Genomic DNA, 24525 nt, shown 5'->3' with positions numbered 1-24525 from the left:
CAGCATCTGCATCAGAAAACCGGCACCAGTCGTCTTCCCGTTAGATGCCAGTATTCTTATTTATGGGATCCTCTCCCCAGGGATGCTAACAGCATCCCGGGATATTATACAATAACAATCTGATTGGTTGCCAAGGGCAGTTTTTTCCATATCTCCACTTTGGAACATTGAACCTATCTCCCCCTCTTTTGTATGTTTATTAATACAGTACCTCCCACCTGGGAGGTGGGTGTGGCCTTGCAACAAGAGGAAGTTGGGGGAGCTTGTAATGATTTTAAGTTCAATATGTAACCTTAGAATGCAGGGCACAGCTCTACTACATAGCTCCCAACATGCCCCTCTCCAGGAGGGACACAATGCTCTGTTCCTGGACTTCCCTCTTAATTCATGATTATCACCTGTGTTGAACAGGTTAATACCCCTTTTACACCCAAATCCCAGATCCGACCCAGAATTTGGTACACAGATCCAAGCCAGGGCAGATCCGGGATTTGCACTGTTTACACTGCGGTAATAAGAATGGTATTTAAACACAGGTGATGGCAATCATACATTAAGAGGAAAGTCCAGGAGCAGAGCATTGTGTCCCTCCTAGGGAGGGTAATGTTGGGAGGTATGGTACTATTCAGTTTGGAATGCAGAAAACAATGTCATCAACTCTACTGTAGCTTGTATACATACACTGTATAGTTAAAATGTACAATTAAAAAATTATATTTTCAGGTTATTGGTCTTTTATTTAGTTGCAGTCAATATCAACAATTTATTTTCTATTTCAACTAGTTTTTCTACATATGTGGGAATGTCTCTCATGTAATGACTCTGATTACACATAACAAATGTGTTCATAACTTGCATAAACAAAAACCCAACAGAAGCAAACAGAACCCAGACTCCGCCTCTCATTTAGTCTCAAACAGCAGGAAGCCGCAAAAAGTGCAGTAACGCTGGTGGTCCCCATGCAGGGCGCCAGTCCCCATCCTAAGCCAGACCTCGTCATCTTTCGCCAGCTTCAGCACCGCGCTGTTTCCTGATGTGTCCTGTTTCCCTTTGGACTCATAACTGAAATACAAATATCATCGTTAGAAACGTGTCATATAATATGGTCTACTACAGGAGACATTTATTAAACAGAATTTAATGAGAGATACATTACTTTTTTTCATGAAATTTAGAGTATTGGGGGGGTGCACTAAAGTGTTTTCAGGGGTTTTACCAAATTTTCCATGATTACAGCAAATTACAAGAAATTCTTTACTGGCACCCCTGGTAGAATCTGAAAAATCTAGGAGATTAGATGTACAATGCAGGGCAACAGGATATTTATAACTGAAACAGGAGCCTCCTGTATATACAGTATGTCTCCTACACATGCTTATATCTGTTTAATTTTGAATATGCAGAGGGTTTATAGATTTTTAAAAAATGATTATTTCCTCATTTTGATTATAATTCAATGATTTAAAATTCTTCCATTTTACATACCGGATTCAATTGTTTTAGCCAAACTAAGTTTTAATATATCGAAAGTGGATCATTTTACATTATCTCCAAGCACAGGCTAGGACTGTTCTGTTTGGTATGTATTGGTTTTGTGTTAATAATTGTCTATTTATTAAACATATACTGTAATATTATTTAAATTCTGCTGTTGTGTACTGTTTGCCAGTGGCAGAGCTTGTGGGTGGTGTACCCAGGTGCAATAATATAATTTGGCACCCCTTCTTCACCCCAACCCAGGTTCACAGTATGCTACTGTACATGGCAGTGGGTCACAAGGATAGACAGGGGGAGGCAGAGTGTCACAGGGAAAAACAGTAGGTTATAGGAAGAGGGTGACAGGGGCAGCAGTGGGACCCTTCTGCAGGGCACTGGTCACTGCAACTACTGCACCAATGGTATTTCTGCCTCTGCAGTACACTGTTAAACTTAAAACGGCGGAAGGATTACTTACCATGCAAGCCTTTGACTTGAGACGTAGGATGGACTTCAAAGAACTACAATACAGGTTGAGTATCCCTTATCCGAATGTCTCTTATGCAAAATGCTAGGGACCACAAGCATTTTGGATAAGGGATTATTCCGGAATATTTTTTTATTTTTACATACTCACCTGGTGGTCCCCAGACATCGACGGTGTCCCCTGGCGTCCACGGCGAACATCGTATTCGTCTTCAGCGGCATCCCCAGCTGCAGCACTTGCGTAATGCCTCCTTGGGACCGGGGATGCCGTCGAAGACTAATCTGATAGCCGCCGACGACACTGGGGGACGGGGGGAGTATGAAAAATTGTGCAGGGGGAAGGGAAACGAAAAACAAAATATTCTGAAAACCTCCGGTTTTCGGAATATTTCAGCTTTGTTATATCTGGATAATGGATACTCAACATGTATTAAGAAGAATTTTTCTCTAATATTCAAGCCAAGACTTGACAGTTGATCCGGTGGGATCTGGGTTACAGGCATTGTCTAGGCCAGGGGTGGGCAATAAGCGGCCCTCCAGCTGTTGATGAACTACATATCCCAGCATGCCTTGCATCAGTTTCAGCATGGCCAAAGAGCAAAACTAAGGCAATGCATGCTGGGATGTGTAGTTCATCAACATCTGGGGACTGCCTATTGCCCACCCCTGGTCTAGGCAGACCGTTAACATACCCTCCAACATGACCCATTCCATTAGGTACAAAATGCTCTGTTCCTGGACTTCCCTGCCAGTGGCAGTTACAGAGTTGGGGCTGCAGCACAGTCCATTATTCAAATAGGGGAGCCCCACCAACTGCCACTGTCCTGGACTCACTGGCAGTTGATGTGACCCCCTCTTTGAATTTTGGACTGTACTGGAGTCCAACCTCTGTAACTGCTACTGGCAGGGAACGAAGTCCAGGAACAGAGCATTTTGTACCTACTGGAATGGGTCATGTTGGAGGGTATGCGTTAATAGACCACCATATGACTGACGATAATTATTACTAACTAAGCACATTCTAGTAGATGACTGGTTGCTATGGGCAACTTCTTTACTTGCCCACCCCTTAGAGAAAAAGGTTTGCTACGTCTCCCTGCTTATTGATTAATGTATATGCATTCCTTCAACTTCCTCATTCAACTAACGACCATTTGAGATGTACATCCCTGAAAGAATAATTAAGTAATTAAATTAGTATTCTATTGATGTGCACATGTTTATGTAAACATGCACCTACCAATTATCTTATTATTTGGTGACTCATAAGCCAGTATTTTACATCTAGATATATTTTAATAATATTATTTGATAAAACTAATTGCGGCACATCACTTTTGAATAATACTGAATTACGGTTTGACATTTAATGATTACAGTAGCGGTGTGATAATTAAGGGCTGCACAGTGTTGCTCCATTTGATTTTCCATATAATGTAAGTTAAAGGACCGTAATTGCACCCAGCCATTAATTCGGCATTATTCAGAACTGTAATGGAAAATAATATCATTATGTCAAAGCTTTGAATGGTGGCCGTCTGGAGAACAAATGAGGTTTTACCTTTTAAAATTTTATTAAATAGATAAAAGAAAAGCTGTAAATGAAATTCTCGCTACAGGTGACAGTGAGAGCACAGACCTGTATACAGTATATCATTATTCTGTGTCACACTGTGCGGAAGGCCCGGCGATCACTGTGATGTGTGCTTATGCTACCATGGAATTGACAGTGATTATAGGTATAATGTTTGGTGAGGAATGAATAAACAAATTGACCACAATCATCGCGGCTCATATGAAGGAACTAGATGGGGAAAGTGTATTGAATAACGCCTAGAATAAATCAGATATAACCAGGGCCGCCGAGAGGTATTCCGGGCCCAGGTAACATTTTGGGGGCGTGATCTTATCACGGGAGGCGTGGTCACCTCGCGCAATTAGGCCACGCCCCCGAAATGTTTAGGGTGGGAGTGAAAAAAACATTCTAAAGTCGATGGGGGAGTGTTATTGTCCCCCCCCTCAGCAGCAGCTAGCACACACCTACAGCATGTGCTGTGCTGACAGTAGGCTCAGCATGAGCTCTCACGCTGTCAGTGGGACGCTCATGCTGAGCCTGCTGTCAGCACAGCAAATGCTGTAGGTGTGTGCTTCTGCTGCCTGGGAGGGATGGAGGGGAAGGGGGGAGTTGGCACCAGGGGCCCCACCATGGAGTGCATCCACAGCGCAATCTGTTCTTTCTTCTTAACCAAGCTGTACTTTCCTTGCCCGGATAGCACCCCTGGTGCTATCCGGGCAAGGCCTTCCAAAATCGCAAAAATAAAAGGGATAAAAACTTGATTGTGTGCAGACTTTCAAACCTCTTCTCCCCATTCCTCTGTACTATAGCCCCGACAGGCCCTCCAGCAAGCCCAGTCCTGAGGCCCCAGGAGAAACTCCACAGCAGCCCGGCGGGGGAAGGGGGGTGCATGGAGGACAGCATGGCTCCGGCAGGAGGGGGACAGCACGCGTGGCCGCCATCTTTATCCCTGGCAGCCAGTCCCAGTCGCCCTCCTGCGGTCCTGCCCAGGGGAGACAGCGGTGGCCCGGTCAGGGGGAAAGCGTCCAAATCCAGACCGGCCCACCGGGAAAGGGCCCGGTTTCCCAGTGGCCCAATCCGCCCCTGGATATAACCATGATTGACAAGGGGATCCGGTCCATCTATGCTGCCGGCATGCCTGAGCAACCCATCTCGATGTTCCATTGCCGAGACTGGGACACACGGGCGTCTCACACGCTCATGCATCCATTGCTGCGAATGGGGCATGTGAGTGCCACACAAATTAATTTGCAAAGTGGATGATGCTCCATCTGTAGGTCTACAGAAAAATAGGTTGGTCGCTATTGGTCGACATGAATTAGGTCTACAGTCAATAGGTTGACTACTAATTGTCGAGATGCATTAGGTCGACACAAACAATAGGTTGATTAATGGTTAACATAAGTTTTTTTCGGATTTTTTCCATTTGAAAAAAAAAAGAATCATACTGTACCATTGACATGGACTAGGATTGGGTACGTAAGTGTGCAAAATGCAACGGTTGTGAAGCAAGGAGCCTGGTCCGAAACATGGCAAGTGAAGCGAGCAGAGGAGGAACTACCATTGGTGCAGCAGGCACATTGCACTGGGACCCCTAACGACTAAGGGGCCCACTGCTGCCAGCCACTGCTGTGTGGCATATTGTGTACTTGGGTTGGGGTGGAGGGGGGGGGGGGGGGGGCTAAATTATATTTTTGCACCTAGGCCAACGAATCACAATTTCCACCACTGTGGACCTTTTTATGTGTCCAACATTTTGGTGTCAACCTTCTTTTCTTGTGTAAACCTTCCCCCATGTCAGCTTAGCGCATGTCAACTTTTTGGAGCCAACTAAGACTCTGTCGACCTAATTAGTGTCTACACTATGATCCATACCCACCCAATAGTACGGTTGGAATTTGGGCACAAGCACTTTTCCATAGAGGTCGAGCTGACCTCTATAGAAAAGTGCTTGTGCCCAAATTCCGAGCTGCCTCTCAGTTCTCAGGGTCAGATTAATACTGGAGCCAGGACTCCACACAAAAAAGGCCTATCGACAAGAAATCATAATTGGGGACATTGCCCACATGGATCTGGTTACACCCACACAGCACTAGCCACACCCATACCCCACTGCCCACACCCACACACCACTGGCCACACCCACACTCCTCTGGTCACATGCAAACATCACTATTCACAGCATTCCAGCTTCGCGCAGTTGGCATTTCGGCCCCAGACCGATGTGTCCCTTTACCTGGCAACATCACCTGTGCTCATCTCCTCACCAAATTTACCAGTGTGGACTGTAATTATTTGATCCACTTTTATTGGATTATTACAGCCATTGTTGTCATGTTTCAAACAAAATAGCACAGAAGTATTATAGTATTATTCTTAATTTTTTAGGATTAGTGTTCCGATACTTTTAATTCTTGTTTATGGATGTTAGTAGGGGAGTGGTGCTACCAGCCATAGTTATACAGGTTAAGTATCCCGTATCCAAAATGCTCGGGACCAGGAGAATTTTGGATAACGGATTATTCCGTATTTCGGAATATTTTAATATTTCAATTATGTATGTTGAAGTATCTTGCATGTATGCTGTATAAACACATAATTATATAATTATATATAATATTTGTTCAAAAAACAAGGTTTCAAAACATGAAACAAAATTTGTGTACTATCTCAGATATTGAATTTGAATGCCAAGCAATAATTTTCTTGCACATATATAGTGCCAGTTACATATCATGTCCCCAGTGATGCTGTTACAAATGTCCCCAGTGAGTTTTTAGCAAAAAAAAAAATTTTTTTTTAACTTTCTGGAATGTGTGGTTTTCGGAATAATTCGGATAACGGATACTCGGATACGGGATACTCAACCTGTATTAAATACAAGGGGAGGTGATACTGTAACAATTGGACGGGGTTGAATTCGGCCCCGTTCCGATGGTAGGGAGCAGGGACGTGCAGTCAGGGGAGGCAGGGGAGGCAGAGCCTCCCCTGTCATAATGATGAAAATAATAAAAAGAAGATATATTTATATATCTTATTTTATTATTTTCATAATTTCTAACTCTCCGGCTGCCTCCCACCCTCTTACAATGCTGCATGTGAGGGTGGGAGGCAGCGGGAGAGGTGCCTCCCGCTGTTAACATTAAAACTGCGGGCAGCGTGGGGCGGGTAGGGGAGGGCAGGAGGCAGGGTGCAGCAATGGGCTGTAAAAGCCCATTGAAAATTAATGGGGAAGCGGCGCTTATACTGGTGCCGCAATGACAGGGGCACCAGTATGAATGCACACCCCCAGATGTGATTGGGCCAGCAGATCCAGTGCTGGATCCGCTGTCCTATCACACACATGCAGGGCAGAGGATGCAGAAGCGCGGCCAGCGGGGAGTCCGGCGCTGCTGGGAGAAAGCCACAGCCGAGGAGAGGACAGGTGAGTCCGCCCGGGAGGGGAGGGGGGAAGAAGAGGCCTGTGCTGTGCCATGCCCGACCGCGGCAGTGCGAGGGGGCGAAGAGGCTGCCGCATGTACCCGCTGCGCTGCTGCCTGTGCCCGCTCGCGGCAGTACGGGGGGGGGGGGGAGTAGGCTCCCGCATGTACCCCCTGCTGCCTGTGCCCGACCGCGGCAGTGCGGGGGGGACGGGGGAGGAAGGCTGCTGCCGGTGCCCGCGGTGAGGTGAGTGCCTCCCCAGGCAATGTCCTCACCACACGTCACTGGTAGGGAGTCTGGTAGTTCTGATGGTAGGGCGTCTGCACATGGCAAGTTTCACACATGCCAAGCTGTTCGCTCCAGAGGGGGCGGGTGAGGGTGGATGCCAGGCCTCAGCCGGAGATGCCCAGTGTTTTATGTTATCCCCATAAAAACGTTTGGGAACGCAGGCATGGCATTCTCTGCTCAAGGGGGGGGGGGGGGGCTGACATCACATGATGCCGGCACCTGACCCCTCTTAGCGGACTCCGATGGAAATAAAAACCGTTGCTTAGTGAGCCTTACCGGATCAAGTCCAATAACAAAAAGACGAGGCTTATGGGTGTACTGTGTAGGGCGACTCTGCTGATAATTACTCTGCCACATATTTATTAAAATGTAGCTTATAATCAGTGGCGGCTCCAGAGTTGGGGCAGCAGCACAGTTCAAAATTCAAATTGGGGGGCAAGACCAACTGCCAGTGAGTCAGTTTGGAATGGCAGTTGGTGGAAGTGGGTGTGGCTCCCCTATTTGAATTGTGAACTGTGCTGCAGCCTGTCCTCTGGAGCCGCCACTGATTATACTCAGTGTTCCTATCAGGATCCTATCTATCTTTTATTGTTAACACTGTGGGGGAAATTTACTAAGAATTCTTAATATGAATGAATACGATTGCATACGGCTATTTTAGCCGTATGCAAATTCGTATTCAGGAGGGGAATTTACAAAGCAGTCAAATACGTATTAATTCCTATTCATTTGCATATACGGCCGCTAATACAAATTCGTATAGGCAGTCTGCACAGATCAGTCAGATCCGTGCAGGCTGCAGTGTGTAAAAAAAAGTATCAGTATGTATGGGCTCCGTGTGTATTAAATTTTTATTTTTCTAATGTGTCAGTGTGCTTTTATTTAACTATTGGTTTTGCTGTGGAACTTAAGGTGCCCACACACTAGAAAGATCTGCGATCGTAAGATGTGCGCATAAATTAGCCTTCAAATCTTTTGCCTGTCCTGGACAAAAGATTTCAGGCAAGCGCACATCTTTACCAAAGATTTTTCTTAAGGCCCATGTGCGTTCCTATGTATCTTTTGTTAAATCTTCTGATCTTTCGTGCAGCACGTAAGATCAGAAAATTCAGCTAAAGATCCACGGGAGCGCGTATCGGATCGATATCAGCCGATTTTCGACCGATTATCGGTAAACATTTATCGGAAATCGGCCAATCGGCCCAAAAATCATTCTAGTGTGTGGGCACCTTAAGAGTCCCAGCAAGTCCATTAATGGGCCGCTTGCTGGGACTCATAGTTCCACAGCAAAACCCAATGGTTTTGTCTATTTTTTACACTTTAATCAGCCCGGTACCCACAGCCCAGGGGTACCGGGGACAACACCAGGTTTCAGCCTGGGCAGGTAAGTTCTGGAGTGGGGGACCCCTTCGTTGGCGGGATCCTCACTCCCACAGGGCCTCTGCCCAGGCTGACTGGTCGGTAGGGATGAATGCTTTGGCAGGGGGGAGTTGTATAAAAATTCTCCCCCCCCCCCCCAAGTGTGGCATTACCCGGCTGGCTGGTTGGGCCTGGGGCTGGTTCTTAAAATATGGGGACCCCTATTCATTTTTTCCCCCGTATTTTGGGAACCAGACCCGGCCCTGGAGCCTGGGGCTGGTTTTAAAAATTCAGCGGAGCCCTACTCAAAATTTTCCCAGATTTTTTAAAACCAGCCCTGCCTGGTGCTGGTTACGGCCGTGGGGGGGATCCCACGCCGGTTTTTTTATTTATTTATTTGTTTTTCTTTTCTTTTTTACACACTGAAGCCTGCACGGATCTGACTGATCCGTGCAGGCTAAAGCCAAATACGCCTGGAAAATGAAGCGTATTTACCTGGCGCATTTGGCCGGCAATTACGGCCATTTTACGCTAATTAGTGGTCGTATTTTCAATACGGCCGCTTAGTAAACTAGGAATCACCATTCTTTTGAATGGTGATTCCTATTCATATTTTCCAATGGCGTATACATTCGTATTTGTAAATACACATACGAATGTGCCATAAATACGAATGCGAATATTTGTATTTTGGCATAGTAAATGGCAAAAATACAAACACGCCCCCCAAAAAATCATATTTTACTATACAAATACGATTTTTTTAGGCGTATTTGCCTTAGTAAATTTCCCTATCTTTTTTGTGAGAATCTCTGGGGTAAATTTAGTAAAGCTGATTGGTCGCTATGGGCAACAGCAGCACTTTTTAGTTATAGAATTGTCAGTTATTTTCTTGTGATGCCGAGACGCAGGGCTGTAATGCAGGTTTTTTTTCTTTAATCGTTTGAGTGACAACATCTCTGTGAGCGATGTGCAAAAATATCCACAAAAAATACCAGCGTCGCTCACATTTTATATCAATTCAAATAAAACATGTTGCTTATAAAAGATTATGGGGGTTATTCTAGTTCATTCTTTCTGACAAAATCCTTCTTAGATGGACAAAACCATGTGCACTGCGGGTGGGGCAGATGTAACTTGTGCAGAGAGAATTAGATTTGGGTGGGGTTTTTCTTCAAAGTGAGATCTATATTGCAGTGTAAAATAAAGCAGTCAGTATTTTCCCTGCACAGAAACAAAATAACTCACCCAAATCTAATTCTCTCTGCACATGTTACATCTGCCCCCCTGCAGTGCACATGGTTTTGTCCATCTAAGAAGGATTTTGTCAGAAAGAATGAACTAGAATAAACCCCTATATTCCCTATATAAAGTAAGGTCAACATTACAGGTCATTGGGATAAAAAAAATGTTTGCTTGGAAATTTTCACACCTATTTTTGACAAATTCATTCGGCACTCAAGGGGTTAATGTGCACAATAGAATCCCTCCCAGGACACACGGAGGTGAAATGTTTTCATTTCTTTCATGTCTAAAGTATGGTATCTCTCTCTTATCTTCTGTGTATGCGTTTCTTCATATTTTTAATTAGTTCTTTTCCAATATTGTGTACTATTAGAGCGTCCTTGTTTATGCTTTTATCTATTTAATTGGGGTTGTGTATTTGATGTGGATAATGTATTTCAGAAGGGAGCGACATTTTCTTATTTCATGAAATTTTAAAAACGTATTGCTTAATTAAATTGCCTTCAATTCCTCTGTCCATACAGGGCCGATGCAACCCCACACCTGCCCCAGGCAAAAACCCCCCACACCACCCGCCCGGGGGGGGGGGGGGTCGAAACTTACTACGGCACGGGGGGGTGTGGGCGATACTGCGGCGGGTGCCCGCACCCCCTGGAGCGCTGTACCTGCTGTAGCTGATATGCAGCTTCCGGGTGCTGCGAGTCCCAATCGTCCTCTCCATCCTCGCTGGATGGAGAGGTGGCTCGCGCGGGGGGCAGCGTCTCCATCCTCGCTGAAATCCCCCCAGCAGGGAGCGCGCAGCACGCGCGGGGGGCAGCGTTGATTCACGCCGGGCAGGATGGGATGCTTTCTGGTACCTCTCTATGGTACCTCGGCGGCTCAGAACCACCCTCCAGTGGCCGGCGCCCTAGGCAAATGCTTAGTCCTGCCTAGTGGTGGCGCCGGCCCTGTGTCCATAGCATTTCAGCAGTGGTGCTGTTGTCGATTTAGGAAATATTTAATGTAAGCCAATGTTTCCCACAGTTGGAAATATCTGCACAAGAGTATTCACTCTATCTGACTCTGAGAAACCTGCAGATCCATTTGTGTTTTTTGAGTGAAAACAGACACAGATTGGACAATTTAGCCGCCGTTTTCGACAATGCAGATTTGAAAAAGTCAAATTTCATGGGCAAAAATACCATGTCGAACTACAGTGCAAACATATTTGGGCAGGAGTGTAGGACATTCAGTGCCCTCCTGTGGAAAAGATATCTACTTGGTAGAGCACAGCATCTACGTTTTTCGCAGAGTTTGTGGAATTGGATGATTCATCTAGAATCCTGCAATTTGGGTTACGGACAGTGGCTCCACCAAGGGTGGGGTTGCAGCACAGTTCAAAATTCAAATATAGGAGCCACACCCACTGCCAGGGAGTCTGTTTGGAATGACAGTTGGTGGCAGTTGGTGTGGATCACCTATTTGAAATTATAACTGTTCTGCAGCCCCCCCTCTGGAGCCGCCACTGGTTATGGATCAGTTTCCATTATATGTTCATCCACTGCCTGCTAAAATTTAAATAGTAAGTGCTCCCATAGACTCAATTAGCGATATGAGTGAAATTTGGTACAATATTGTATATAGGACTAATTGGCTGATGACAGCTTCTCATCCAAATTTATATAAATAAATGTTAAACAAAATGTTATATTAATAAATTAAATACATTAAATATGAGGATAAAAGATATAAGTGGTGGTTTTATTATTATATTAAAATAGTAAGTTGGTGAAAGGAATAAAATACGGGCAAGTAACCAGTGGATCCAGTTGACACAAGATAACTTCGAACAATGTCAGCATTGTCCAATTGTCCGGACAACAGAGAGGTGCGAGGTCTCTGACTCCTATACCAATGATACACACAAATCCCACCTGGCCAGGAGGGCCGCTGACCCCGAGTAAGGTAAAAATCAGTTCACACGGTGTATAGAACATCAGAGCACATCACCAGTGCAGCAAGATAGTTACCGGACTGCCGGTGCTTCCCGCCAAACAGGGACATAATTCTGCAAGTTGTGCGTTTTATATAAGTCATACTTGCCTACATTAAAGGTCTTCTCTCTGCCCAGAGAGAAGACTCTGCAGGTTTTCTGGGGGAGGGGGGGTGGTGTTTAATGGGACTATTTGCATAATTTAGCTCCGCCTCCTTCCCAAAGAGCCACAAATGACGGTATGGCCGGCAGAGGGAGGGAATACAGGGATTGATGCAGGGGCGCCGCTAAATGCAACCTTCTGGTGTCCAGAAAGGAGGTACGATTTTTGAGACCCTCCTGTCCATTCCGGAAAGGTAGGTGTGTATTATATAAGCACACATACACACACACACACACTCACATACATTTACACACACCAAAGGGGGCACCAAACTCCACCTTGCCTCCGGGTAACTGGGATGAACTTACGCCTCTGCCACCAACTACAACAAATCCAAAAAACTTACCGACATACCAAAACATGGACAACAAGAATTTTCAGGACACACAAGGGGAAATGACAAACTGCCCATTATAAGCCTGTGAACACACGCAGAGTACACATCCAAACAGAACTAAGATGCTCAATCTGACGCCAACTAAATATGCATCCTTGGGGTTTAAAGGCTATCAGTTTTAATGAATTGCTGTACTTTATTTTTCTTTTTTAATATAACACACACTGTTGCTCATTTTGGCTTGTTTCCAAGAAAGCGTCACAGTTACACAGTGGCGGCAGATGTACAGTATATGTGGACCATATGCAGGTTTTTGAAATGACAAATGTTGATCTAGACATAAAATACTGCGCGGTAGTTTCTGGTACATTATTTGCCGTTCCGACAGCTAAATAAATGTCAAACCTGCAGAGGAGCACACAGGATATCAATCTCTAATGAGGTTAGCGGTGTGTGGGATTAGAAATCTATTGTGTTCCTTAGGATAAATTGATTGCTAGCTGTAAGCGCATAATTAACATCTGTCCATAATTATATTGGTGACATTAAGAGGCACCAGATTTCGGTGCTTAATGGTGATAAGGGTCTGCAGACAGTAGAAAGTGGCTGGGAAATTTCACTCAAATTGAGTTTAACAGGATACAGTAGGTCATTCTGCAGTGTATTAGCCATTCGCTGGGATGAGGGGTGGATGCTCTAACATCCGCGCCCCCATCGCCGTCTACCGCAAACATAATTATCGCATATGCAATACTTATCACAAAAGACAACTCTTGCGTTAAGAGCTGTCTTTTGCGTTGACCCGGTGATGAGCGGCAGGTCCCAGTGGCTCCCCCCTCCCTCTCTTACCCGGCTGGCCGGCTGCTGCCTGCTGCAGGGGGGGGCTGGCTCTCCTCCTCCCTGCACCCAGAAGAGGATGTAAAGTGCAGGGAGGAGGAGGTCACAGGTCCGGGCAACACTGCTCTGTGCTGCCCGAAAACAGATTGGGGGGGTTGGTGTGGGTCGGCAGGGGTTGGCGGTAGGTCGGTGCAGGGCGGCGGTGGGTTTGCATTAGAAGCCTATAGGCTTCTATGGGGCGTCGCCAGAATTTTCTGGCGATGCCCCCCGCCGCGGTAACCCGGCGGGGGATGCTTAGAGCATCCCAAAATGCGGTAAAAACCCTGATAACGGGGTTTTACCTGGATTTTTAGTTTAGAGAATCTCCCCCCAGAGTGTGGCTAGGGGACTTTGGGGTCGATATATTAAGCTTGGTGAAGTGATAAAGTGTCTGTTTTTTATCATCGGCCAATCAGCTCCTACCTGTAATTTTTCAAACAAGCCTGTAACTTCACAGTTAAGAGCTGATTGGCCGGTGATAAAAAACAGACACTTTTTCACTTCACCGAGCTTAATAAATCTGCCCCCATGTAACTAGAGGCCCAAACTCAACTGGCAAATTGCGGAGTTTTGAAAATATAGCAACTCCTATAGAGAGCCTCCACCCTACAACTGGTTTATACTGAGAGTATTGCATACTGATTAGAGGCTTGATTCAGTAAGAAACACAAATGATAGGCTTCTCGCCCCTTCTCGGGTCTTTGGCATGGCAGGTACCAATTTTAAAAGACACAAAAGTTGGGAGGTATGTATCAGAATAAATTTTCCATTTGCACTGTATAATATAAAATGAAATGAATGCAGAAGTATGAGAGATAATACAGCATATAGATGATGATGTGTTTCTCTCAGCAGTTAAGGTCTGTTGAAGTGCAAATGGATGACAAAACAATAGCAGCGTCCATGCTTCAAAATGTAACAACCGAGTTTGACTTCCTAGTTGTGGTGCTGGAGGCAAATAAGTTAACAAATGATACAGGAATGTTTACATTGTGAATCAAATGTATAAGCTGACCAAACACTAAATTATTGTCATTCAGATGCAGCCTACACACGATGGATCTGAACAAATGTTCTTCAGTGTACGGACTGTACTCTACAATATGTACATGAACACATAGCCCCGAACTATATCTTAAGCATCTCCTCATTGCAGTTAGTAGCTACCAGGGGAAAGTAGCCTCATTTTGAATTCAAGATAGTAGCTGGATAGAGTTGTTTCATATCGGCCATTATCGATTCAAAACAAGGTTGTCTCGTCCCTAGGACCTGACTGAGCTGCAGGATGAATAAACCATCAGGGAATATCATCACCAGGATCCCAAGGTGAGTATTTTATGTGGGTGGGTAGTGGTTGTTAGTAATGTCCCAGTGGGGTGGTGGCATGGTCTATGTCCTGGGGAAAGGGGAGTCCAGGAGGGGTGGTTGGACTGTTAGCAGTGGCCTATATCCCAGGGAAGAGTCAGGGGCAGTAGTTTATTTCCCGATGTGGGGATGGTCTATGTCAATGACTGCGGGGTTGGAGTTAGCAGCAGAGGTCTATCCTGGGTGGGGGGGGGGGGGGTTGATTGTCCTGACCATTATTCTTCTACAGTAATTCCATGCAGTCCTATATCATGTCCATTTATCACCTAGTGTATATCATACCCTCCAACATGACACATTCCATTAGGTACAACATGCTCTGTTCCTGGACTTCCCTGCCAGTGGCAGTTACAGAGGTTGGACTTCAGCACAGTCCATAATTCAAAGAGGGGGGTCACATGAACTGCCAGTGAGTCCAGGACAGTGATGTTTGGAGTGGCAGTAGGTGTGGCTCCCCTTTTTGAATATTGGACTGTGCCGCAGCCCCACCTCTGCAACTGCCACTGGTAAGGAAGTCCAGAAACAGAGCATTTTGTACCTAATGGAATGGGTCATGTTGGAGGGTATGGTATAGCCCAACCATTATCAGACCGCTCAACTATTGTGCCTTATCCCAGGGAAGATTCATGGGCAGTAGTCTTTTTCCTTATGCGGAGAACATTCTTCGGGGATGGTCTATGTCCATGACTGATGACTGCGTGGTTGAGGTTAGTAGCAGAGGTCTATCATGGGGGGGGGAGGGGAAGGGGGGGATGATTGTCCTGAGCATTATCCTGCCAACTCCATGCAGTGCTATAGCAGCAAGCCCATACATCATCTAGTGTATAGCACAACCATTATCGGACCGCTCCGCTATTCATCTGTTTGGTGTGATTGTGTGCTTTGTTATATAGTGTGTAGACAGCAATACACCTTCTGAAAAATAGATCCCTAAATTCATTTTGGGCTGGATTAGCCGCTAGGCAATCTATATGTCTCCAGCGGGGCTATAAATGGTCATACAGTAGGGTTTCTGGATCAGACATTGTAATATTTACCTATATTTTAGATTGTTTGCCTACAGTATATATTTGTGCAACCATGAGATAAATATGGTGCAAAGATACTACAATTACCACCAACTGCAAAACTTCCACACAGGTTATGCAAGTACAGGTACTCCTAGGTCTGCAAAATGTAAAATAAGGTTCCTTTCCATCGGTAGGATTGTTACCCTTGTTGTGGTAAAATACAGGATAGAAGATGGGTCCAAATCCAGGGGAGTGTCTTTCTCAATCCCCCCGTCGAGTACCACAGGAATCAGGAACCATAACTCAATCCCCCCCCCCATCCTGTACCACAGGAATCAGGAGCAATAACTCAATCCTCTTGTCCAGTACCACAGTAGTCGGGAGCCATAACTCAATCCTCCCGTCAAGTACCACTGGAGTCAGGAGCCATAACATAATCCTCCTGTCCAGGGGAGTGTCTTTCTCAATCCCCCCGTCGAGTACCACAGGAATCAGGAACCATAACTCAATCCCCCCCCCCATCCTGTACCACAGGAATCAGGAGCCATAACTCAATCCTCCTGTCCAGTACCACGGGAGTCAGGAGCCATAACTCTATCCTCCTGTCCAGTACCACAGAAGTCAGGAACCATAACTCTATCTTCCCGTACAGTACCACAGGATTCAGGAGCCATAACTCTATCTTCCCGTACAGTACCACAGGATTCAGGAACCATAACTCTTTCCCCCTGTACCATATCACAGGATTCAGGAGCCATAACTCAATATCCCCATCCAGTACCACAGGATCAGGAGTGATAACTCAATCCTCCTGTCCAGTACTACAGAAGGCAGGAGCCATAACTCAATCCTCCTGTCCAGTACTACAGAAGGCAGGAGCCATAACTCAATCCTTCTGTCCAGTACCACAGGAATCAGGAGCCATAACTCAATCCTCCTGTCCAGTACCACAGGAATCAGGAGCCATAACCCAATCCTCCTGTCCAGTACCACAGGAGTCACGACAGGGCTGGGACTTCCATGTAAGAGAAAAGACCCATCCGTGATGCACCCCAGTATCCAGACCAATGACATGCCTTTGATTGGTGTCAGTGTGTGTGACTGGCTCATGTTGCACGAAGCAGAGGCTGAGAGCACCTGTTAATATGGACTCTGAGGTGGAGCTGTCAGTAGTGTGGTATAGCCACAAAATACAAAAACTTTAAAACAGACACACAAAATGGGACAAATGGCTGTTAGGAGTGGTTTGCGCTACTGTGCAATCTCCAATAATATAGCTCCACAAGGGATGCTTCATTCTCATTCCAAGATGGCTGCCAGTACTGTATCTGTGCTACCACAGCACCATCTTGTTCTCTATGAGTGGTATGGCAGAGGACGGCGGTCCTCACCAGAGACTTCAACCCCACAATACCACTGTTCTAGAACCTTGCACTGCTACAGCACCTGAAACTCAGTGACATTCACCCACTGGCGAGCTGTCTGCCTCCCGCTGCTCTATAGCCTACGCTCCATCCAATTAGGCAGTGTGACAGTGACATATCTTGTGCTAATAAACCCCATTGCCTGGTTAAGCCACTGGACTGGCTCCTGTCTAAATGACAAATCTGCTGGTGTGTATAGTACTCTGCTACACACATTCCCAACTGCATCCTGTGCTGAATCAATATGGCACTCAGCATGTCGTTAGAAGAGGAGATGGGGCCCACCGTCAGCGTTTGTACCGCTGTGGGCCAGTCCAATCTTTGTCTTGTACAATACAGGGTGGGTGTGTGGAATAAATATCCACTATCCAATATCATCTGCTGCGTTTCGTGAAAGATTTATTGGGACTGTCTTACCTGAACATGCTGACTATGGTATTGCCATTGTGCATGAGGTAGACGTACACATCTTCCACCTCTTCGTGCTTCAGCATGCTGAAAGTAAAGAAGTACACACCTGTAAGAAAAGATTTCAGAATGATTCATAGAGAATACAATAATTGAACCCAAATTTCACTGAGATCTGTGTCACAACATTTGGGCCTCAAATGACCACCAATATGAAAATGCCAATGACAATTTGATTGCATATTGCATAGTTGCCTACCCTCCTGCATTCTGCAGGAGACTCCATGAAATAGTAGAAATCTCCCTCTCTCCCTCATTAGTCTAGCAATCTCCCTCATGTCACCTAGCCCACATTACACGGTTACATCATAGTTACCTCCCCTCCTGCATTCTGCAGGAGACTCCCTGACATAACAGCAATCTCCCTCTCTCCCTCATTAGTCTAGCAATCTCTCTCATGTCACCTAGCCCACATTACACTGTTACATCATAGTTACCTCCCCTCCTGCATTCTGCAGGAGACTCCCTGACATAGCAGCAATCTCCCTCTCTCCCTCATTAGTCTAGCAATCTCCCTCATGTCACCTAGCCCACATTACACTGTTACATCATAGTTACCTCCCCTCCTGCATTCTGCAGGAGACTCCCTGATATAGCAGCAATCTCCCTCTCTCACTCATTAGTCTATCAATCTCCCTTATTTCACCTAGCCCACATTACACTGTTACATCATAGTTACCTCCCCATCTGCATTCTGCAGGAGACTCCCTGAAATGGCAGCAATCTCCCTCTCTCACTCATTAGTCTAGCAATCTCCCTCATGTCACCTAGCCCACATTACACGGTTACATTTTGGGGGGAAAAAGGAATGAGAGATCGATACATTTACATTGAATCATCAGCGCCATTTCCCAGCACTTTACCAAGTACAGTAGCTCTTACTAACTGCTTTTGGGGCTCATCTACATTTGGATATAAGTCATTTTACAAGATTCCTCTCAGATACAGCAGTACACACCCACGCTTCTACAGATGGGGCAGGCCTCTTCTTTGCTGGCGAATCGCCAGAACGTCAGCGCTGGCGATCTGCCAGCAGCCTGCCTCACCATCTGACTGAGACGCGCGTGCGTCTCACGCGCACGCGCGTCTCAATCTCCGTCGGCGGGGCAACAGGAACCCTGTCCGTCTCTGCTTCAAGGAGATGGACAGGGTTAGGGGGGTGCGGGCAGGCGGCGGGGACACCGGGTGACCGGCGACAAGCCGCCGGTCACCCGGGGGGAAGCACCGTCGGAAGTCGACGAGCTCCTCTCGTGCGCGCGCGTCCCCTTCTCGCTATAGAGATGGTGCTGGCGGGGGATGGCGGTTGGCGTCGCCATCGCCATCCCCTGCAAAGATGGGACCTGCCCCATCTGTAGCTGCCACTTTCACAATCTCTCCATATATAGAACTATACGAGACAGGTTGTATCCGCACCTATCTGCCAATTTTTATTCAATTTAAACAACTTGCTGCATTGTGATCAATGGCTGTGCGTTCCAGCAGTTTGAATGGAACGCATACAGCTGCGCTGCTGCTAACAGTGTATCTAATGGTTGCCATGAAACTCCTGGTAACCAGGAAGTGAGGCTGTGACAATATTGTGTCCATACGGCAGCTGCTGATGACGCGTTGTCCGTTTATTGGACGAAGGCACTTCCTGTGGGTGCGTTCCAACTCTGTGGAACGCACGCCGTGTGATTAAGGTTTTGTGAGCCTCTGCAAGCTCCTACACGAGCGGGACTTCGGTTCCAAGTAAGTTTTATATATTTCCCTGTGCCTCTGATAGCTTTTTAGCGCTGTATAATATAGTTTAAGTAGCGATTGAAGTGTATTAACATTACGAGTGACTGGTGCTAGTACTTCCTGTCTCAGGGGGATATAAACCCTGTATGTACCAATGGTGAATCAACTTCTGGGGCTGTGACCCATCCTGTCTGTGTGTCTTGACAAAGAGCCCGGCGAGGCTCGAAACGTCGACCATTTGCATGAAACCTTGGTGATGTATTAAAGCCTTTTATTTGCATCTTATTTGAAGACTGGTGAGTGCTCCCTATACGAAAATATATTGTGGCTGTACCCCCTCCTGGACTGTAGCCTGAGTGTGGCACCCCAGCGGTTGTTCTATGAAGGTTGAGTGTGCCGGTTCCACAAAATTCTATTTATATGGAAATAGTGCATTTCAATAGCCCTGCTTCCTGAACTGTGCACCCATTGGATACATTTTATTGTTCAAGACTACTTTTGGATTACAAAGGACATTTAAAGTGATATCAATTGCTGTTGACCTACTGATGGGAAAGTGCTACTCCTCCAGAAGTGGACTATTTTCACCTGATTTGATTAGATGTGCTATCTATTAGCTGTCTTCAATTTAGTGTATGTTTTTAGTTGGAGCCCTGGCTGTAGTATAATATTTTTGTACTATCTTTTGCTCTCTGTACCGTGTGTATTTTGTCCTCAAATGGCTACAGGCTTTTTGGGGTTTGATGAGATTGCCCTGAGTGATGCGGAGAATGTGCAAATAAGTTTAACTGATGACGAGATAGATAAATTTCTGTTTACTGAACTTGACTTTGCTCAATTACCCTCAGCAACTGCCAATGACCACTTTCATAAGCTACACAGATTAAAAAGAAGGGAGATTGATCTAACCCTCCATGGTCAGTTCCTCTCTGAGTATTATCGCAAGAAGCGGATACCGAGAGGCTTTAGAGTCCATAACACTCCCACCATCGGTCGACGTAATCCATCTTTTTGTGTCCAATGGTGTGGAGTGTTAAATAAATGTTCCCTTGACCTGCTAGCTCTGGTAGTGGAAGAAGTGGGTATTGAGCTCAAAAAAACTAAAGTAGAGATTGCTGATTATGAAAAAGAAGCTTTACACATCTTGAAGGCTGACAAGTCTGAGGATTGGGTGGGACGGATCCAGTCCCAGATTGATAAATACAAGGCAGACTTGATAGCCTTCAAGAGGAAGAAATTAGAGACTGTAGAGGGTGATTATCAGAGGCATACTGTGTATAAATGGTTGACAGGGGAGGGTGGATCCCAACAATATAACCAGAGGGGAGGCTTTAGATCTAGACAACCACGGTATAGGGAACCTGATTCCCAAGTGTCTAACTCTTCCTCTGAAACTGATACTGGTGATAGCCTGCCACCCCTAAGGGGTACCTCATACCAACAGCCCAACTCTGCGTCTTTTTTAGATCAAGGTCCCAGACCCGCACGCAGAGACGTGCTAAGCCGCCGTGCCAAAGACCGCACCCGCGGAGGGGCGGGAAATCAAGGCGGAGGGCGTCAAAGAGGCTACAGGGGGTACAGGAATTGATATTTAATCTGTCTTCAAGGGATCTTACAGATCCCGAAAAAAAAAAACCTTCTCTCTAAGGGTCTGAACTTCATTCCCACTAATAAATTTAATTCATTTCAGTGGTCTATTGACCATTTTAAAATGGGTAGGAAGCTCAGACTCAGAGAGTACTTTGACAACAAAACCACACAAATGCCATCTGTCACTCCCCCAATACAGAAGATTTTCAAAAAACCTAGTACCTATGACCCTATAAGTACCAATGCCAGCTTAAAAACATTTTTGAAAGTGGTGGACCAGCAATGTAAGGATTCGGCCAACAAAAACAGGATCTCTGATAATCTCTCTCCAGCTGAGAGAATAGCACTTAGAGAACTACAGGATGACACCTCAGTAGTTATACGTAGCGCTGACAAAGGTGGCTCTATAGTGTTACAAAATTTTGTGGATTATGATCTTGAAATCAAGAGACAATTGGCCGATGACAAAACCTATTTGAAATTGTCCTCCAACCCTATGGGGACCATCAAATGTAAGGTTGATGAGATGATACATGTGGGATTACTGCAGGGATGGATTGACGAGGAGACTGAGGAATACCTGACTGTGGAACACCCGGTATGCCCTATAATCTATACGCTGCCGAAGATCCACAAGTCCCTCAACAATCCACCCGGACGCCCAATTATCTGTGCCCGAGGATCTATTTTACAGCCTCTGGCAAAACTGTTGGACCATTACCTTCAACCGCTGGTTCAGCTGACCCCAACTTACCTCAAAGACACCTCACAATTCCTGAGTGAAATCAGTGGTCTGGGGGTGTTGGAGCCAGAACGTCTTCTGTGTACATTAGACGTTAATTCGTTATATACGATCATTCCACACACAGAGGGCATTGAAGCTGTTAAAACAGCCATGGTTAAAGGGCCCTATTCAGGACCTCCAACTGAATACATGTTAAGTCTGTTGGATATGGTGCTCAAATATAATCACTTCCTCTATCAAGATGTTTACTATATGCAGCTGGCGGGGACGGCAATGGGGTCCAAAGTGGCCCCCGCCTTCGCCAACCTGTATATGCATGAATATGAGCAGAGACACATCTTTCCGCATTTCTCAGGGCAGATCAAATATTTCAAAAGATATATCGACGATATTTTTATGATTTGGGTGGGTGATGAACGGTCATTTTTAGATATGGTTACTTTACTTAACAGTCTAGACACTCCAGTACGCTTTACCTCAAACTCAGACTCTCATTCTATGAACTTTCTGGACATCACAGTCCATAAGAATGGGGCATTGTTGGGGTTCACCTTGTATAAAAAACCAACGGACAGAAATACTCTTCTCTGGGCTACAAGCCATCACCCAGACTCATTGAAGTCCAACCTGCCCATTTCGCAATTCCTCCGGGTAATGCGGAATAACTCTGAGAAAGAAGCTATGGAGGTTCAGCTTACTGAATGCAAGCAAAGATTTGCAGATAGGGGGTACAGTCTGAAGACTATCAGTAGAAGCCTCACCAAAGCCAAGAAAAAGTTCTCTGAGCAGCAGAAAAAGCCTAAAGAGCCGACGTTAAACTCAAGGATAATCTTCAATACCCACTGTGATACGAATTTTAACAACACCCAACGTATCATCAAGAAACAGTGGCCCTTGATTACGTCTGACCAGGCCTTTAGGAAAATGGGCACAGCTCCTCCCCTTCTAAGTGTAAACAGGGGTCCCAATTTGAAAGACCATCTATTAAGACCTAATATGAAACCTGTTAAAGCCAACCAAGATTCATGGCTCACTAAGAAAAACGGGTGTTATAAATGTCTTGGCTGTGCCACCTGCCGGGTACTCATCACCGGTACCTATTTCTGCCATCCACATAGCGGTATTAAGATCTACCTAAGACACTGCTTGTATTGCCAGCTGGATCATCTGGTTTACTACCTGATCTGCCCATGTGGCCTCATGTACGTGGGGAAGACCATTCAGACTCTACGTGAGAGGATCAACCAACACCGATCCTCTATCAGACTGGCCTATTCTACAGGCACCACTGACAAACCAGTGGCCGCACACTTTGTAAAAGAGAAACACCAGCTGTCCACATTGAGGTGTATGGCCATAGACTGGATCCCCCCACCCCCGAGAGGTGGTGACAGGGGGCTGATGCTCCTAAAAAAGGAGGCTCAGTGGATCCACCGCCTGGATACGGTGGCCCCTAGGGGTTTAAATGAGAAAACACACATGAATATTTTTCTCTAGAGACCCCGCTCTAAGACCCAGCACCAGCTAATTTATATTTTGTGTCTAGACTGTTGCACACCCACACAGGGATATAGATATCCTCTACAAGAGTATATAATGGATTGTATTTTCACCACCCAAAGTAAATTTGACAATGCCAGGACTCTGATAGTTTTTATATGTGGGGAGCTGTGACAGATTGCCCTGTGATTGGTCCTCTGACCTCCGCTGGGCTGTCTGTCTCACCTCCCTCTTTGCTTTTAAATTACTTGTTGTGTGTTGTTTGTTTGTGTCTTTAATACTATACTGTGTACCCGAGACAGGTTGTATCCGCACCTATCTGCCAATTTTTATTTAATTTAAACAACTTGCTGCGTTGTGATCAATGGCTGTGCGTTCCAGCAGTTTGAATGGAACGCATACAGCTGCGCTGCTGCTAACAGTGTATCTAATGGTTGCCATGAAACTCCTGGTAACCAGGAAGTGAGGCTGTGACAATATTGTGTCCATACGGCAGCTGCTGATGACGCGCTGTCCGTTTATTGGACGAAGGCACTTCCTGTGGGTGCGTTCCAACTCTGTGGAACGCACGCCGTGTGATTAAGGTTTTGTGAGCCTCTGCGAGCTCCTACACGAGCGGGACTTCGGTTCCAAGTAAGTTTTATATATTTCCCTGTGCCTCTGATAGCTTTTTAGCGCTGTATAATATAGTTTAAGTAGCGATTGAAGTGTATTAACATTACGAGTGACTGGTGCTAGTACTTCCTGTCTCAGGGGGATATAAACCCTGTATGTACCAATGGTGAATCAACTTCTGGGGCTGTGACCCATCCTGTCTGTGTGTCTTGACAAAGAGCCCGGCGAGGCTCGAAACGTCGACCATTTGCATGAAACCTTGGTGATGTATTAAAGCCTTTTATTTGCATCTTATTTGAAGACTGGTGAGTGCTCTCTATACGAAAACATATATAGAACTAGACATGCCCCTTGGGTGGAGCATGACACGCCCACTCTCAGGGCCGCCGAGAGGCAGGGGGGGCGGGTACATTTTACCTGGGCCCGGGCCTGTCAGGGGGGCCCGGGTCCGGGGACACACAGACACATTCCTTTAAAAAAAGAAAATCTTTTAAAGGCAGCGGTGTTGTGGGAACACGGGTGCCATCGCCGAGGGGGGGTTGTTGGGCGGCAGCTTGCCGGGCGCCGGGGAGAGCGGGTCAGGAGCGGCAGCCTGTGTCACTCGTCTCTCACTCACTGTGACTGCTGTTTAAACACGTGACAGCGCTGCGGAGCGTCTGTAGAGACAATCACGCGAGATGATGCTTTCATTATCTCGCGAGTCTGTGTGTCTACAGACTGCAGCAGCTTGCCTGCCTTGCACAGCATGCCGTGAGGGGAAAGTCAGGATGGGGACGGTGCAGTCGGGAGGCTGAAACCACAGGAGCTCCTGAATCTGTCTGACTCTGCCCTGTAAGTTCATTTTTTTTTCTGCCCTGCCTGGCTCAAGGGGTGAGGCTGGGGGTGTGT

At 46.1% G+C, this 24525-nt stretch overlaps 1 protein-coding gene across 1 annotated transcript in view; it reads right to left on the bottom strand.

Moving 5' to 3' along the window:
- Positions 1-242: 242 nt before the first annotated feature.
- The window catches only part of C1QTNF3 (C1q and TNF related 3), a 50204-nt gene continuing 25921 nt past the window's right edge, over positions 243-24525 (bottom strand). Inside the window, exons 5-6 of the mRNA XM_083158481.1 lie at positions 17415-17514; positions 243-1062 (exon numbers count right to left, since the gene is read on the bottom strand). Coding sequence (XP_083014607.1) covers positions 903-1062; positions 17415-17514 — 260 coding nt within the window. The 3' untranslated portion in view covers positions 243-902. The remainder of the gene's footprint in view (positions 1063-17414; positions 17515-24525) is intronic.

This window comes from Crinia signifera, chromosome 1 (assembly GCF_055691185.1).
Source record: "Crinia signifera chromosome 1, ASM5569118v1, whole genome shotgun sequence".
Lineage (NCBI taxonomy): Eukaryota > Metazoa > Chordata > Amphibia > Anura > Myobatrachidae > Crinia > Crinia signifera.
The sequence above is the reverse complement of the archived record's forward strand: the minus strand, read 5'-3'. Positions and strand labels throughout refer to the sequence as shown.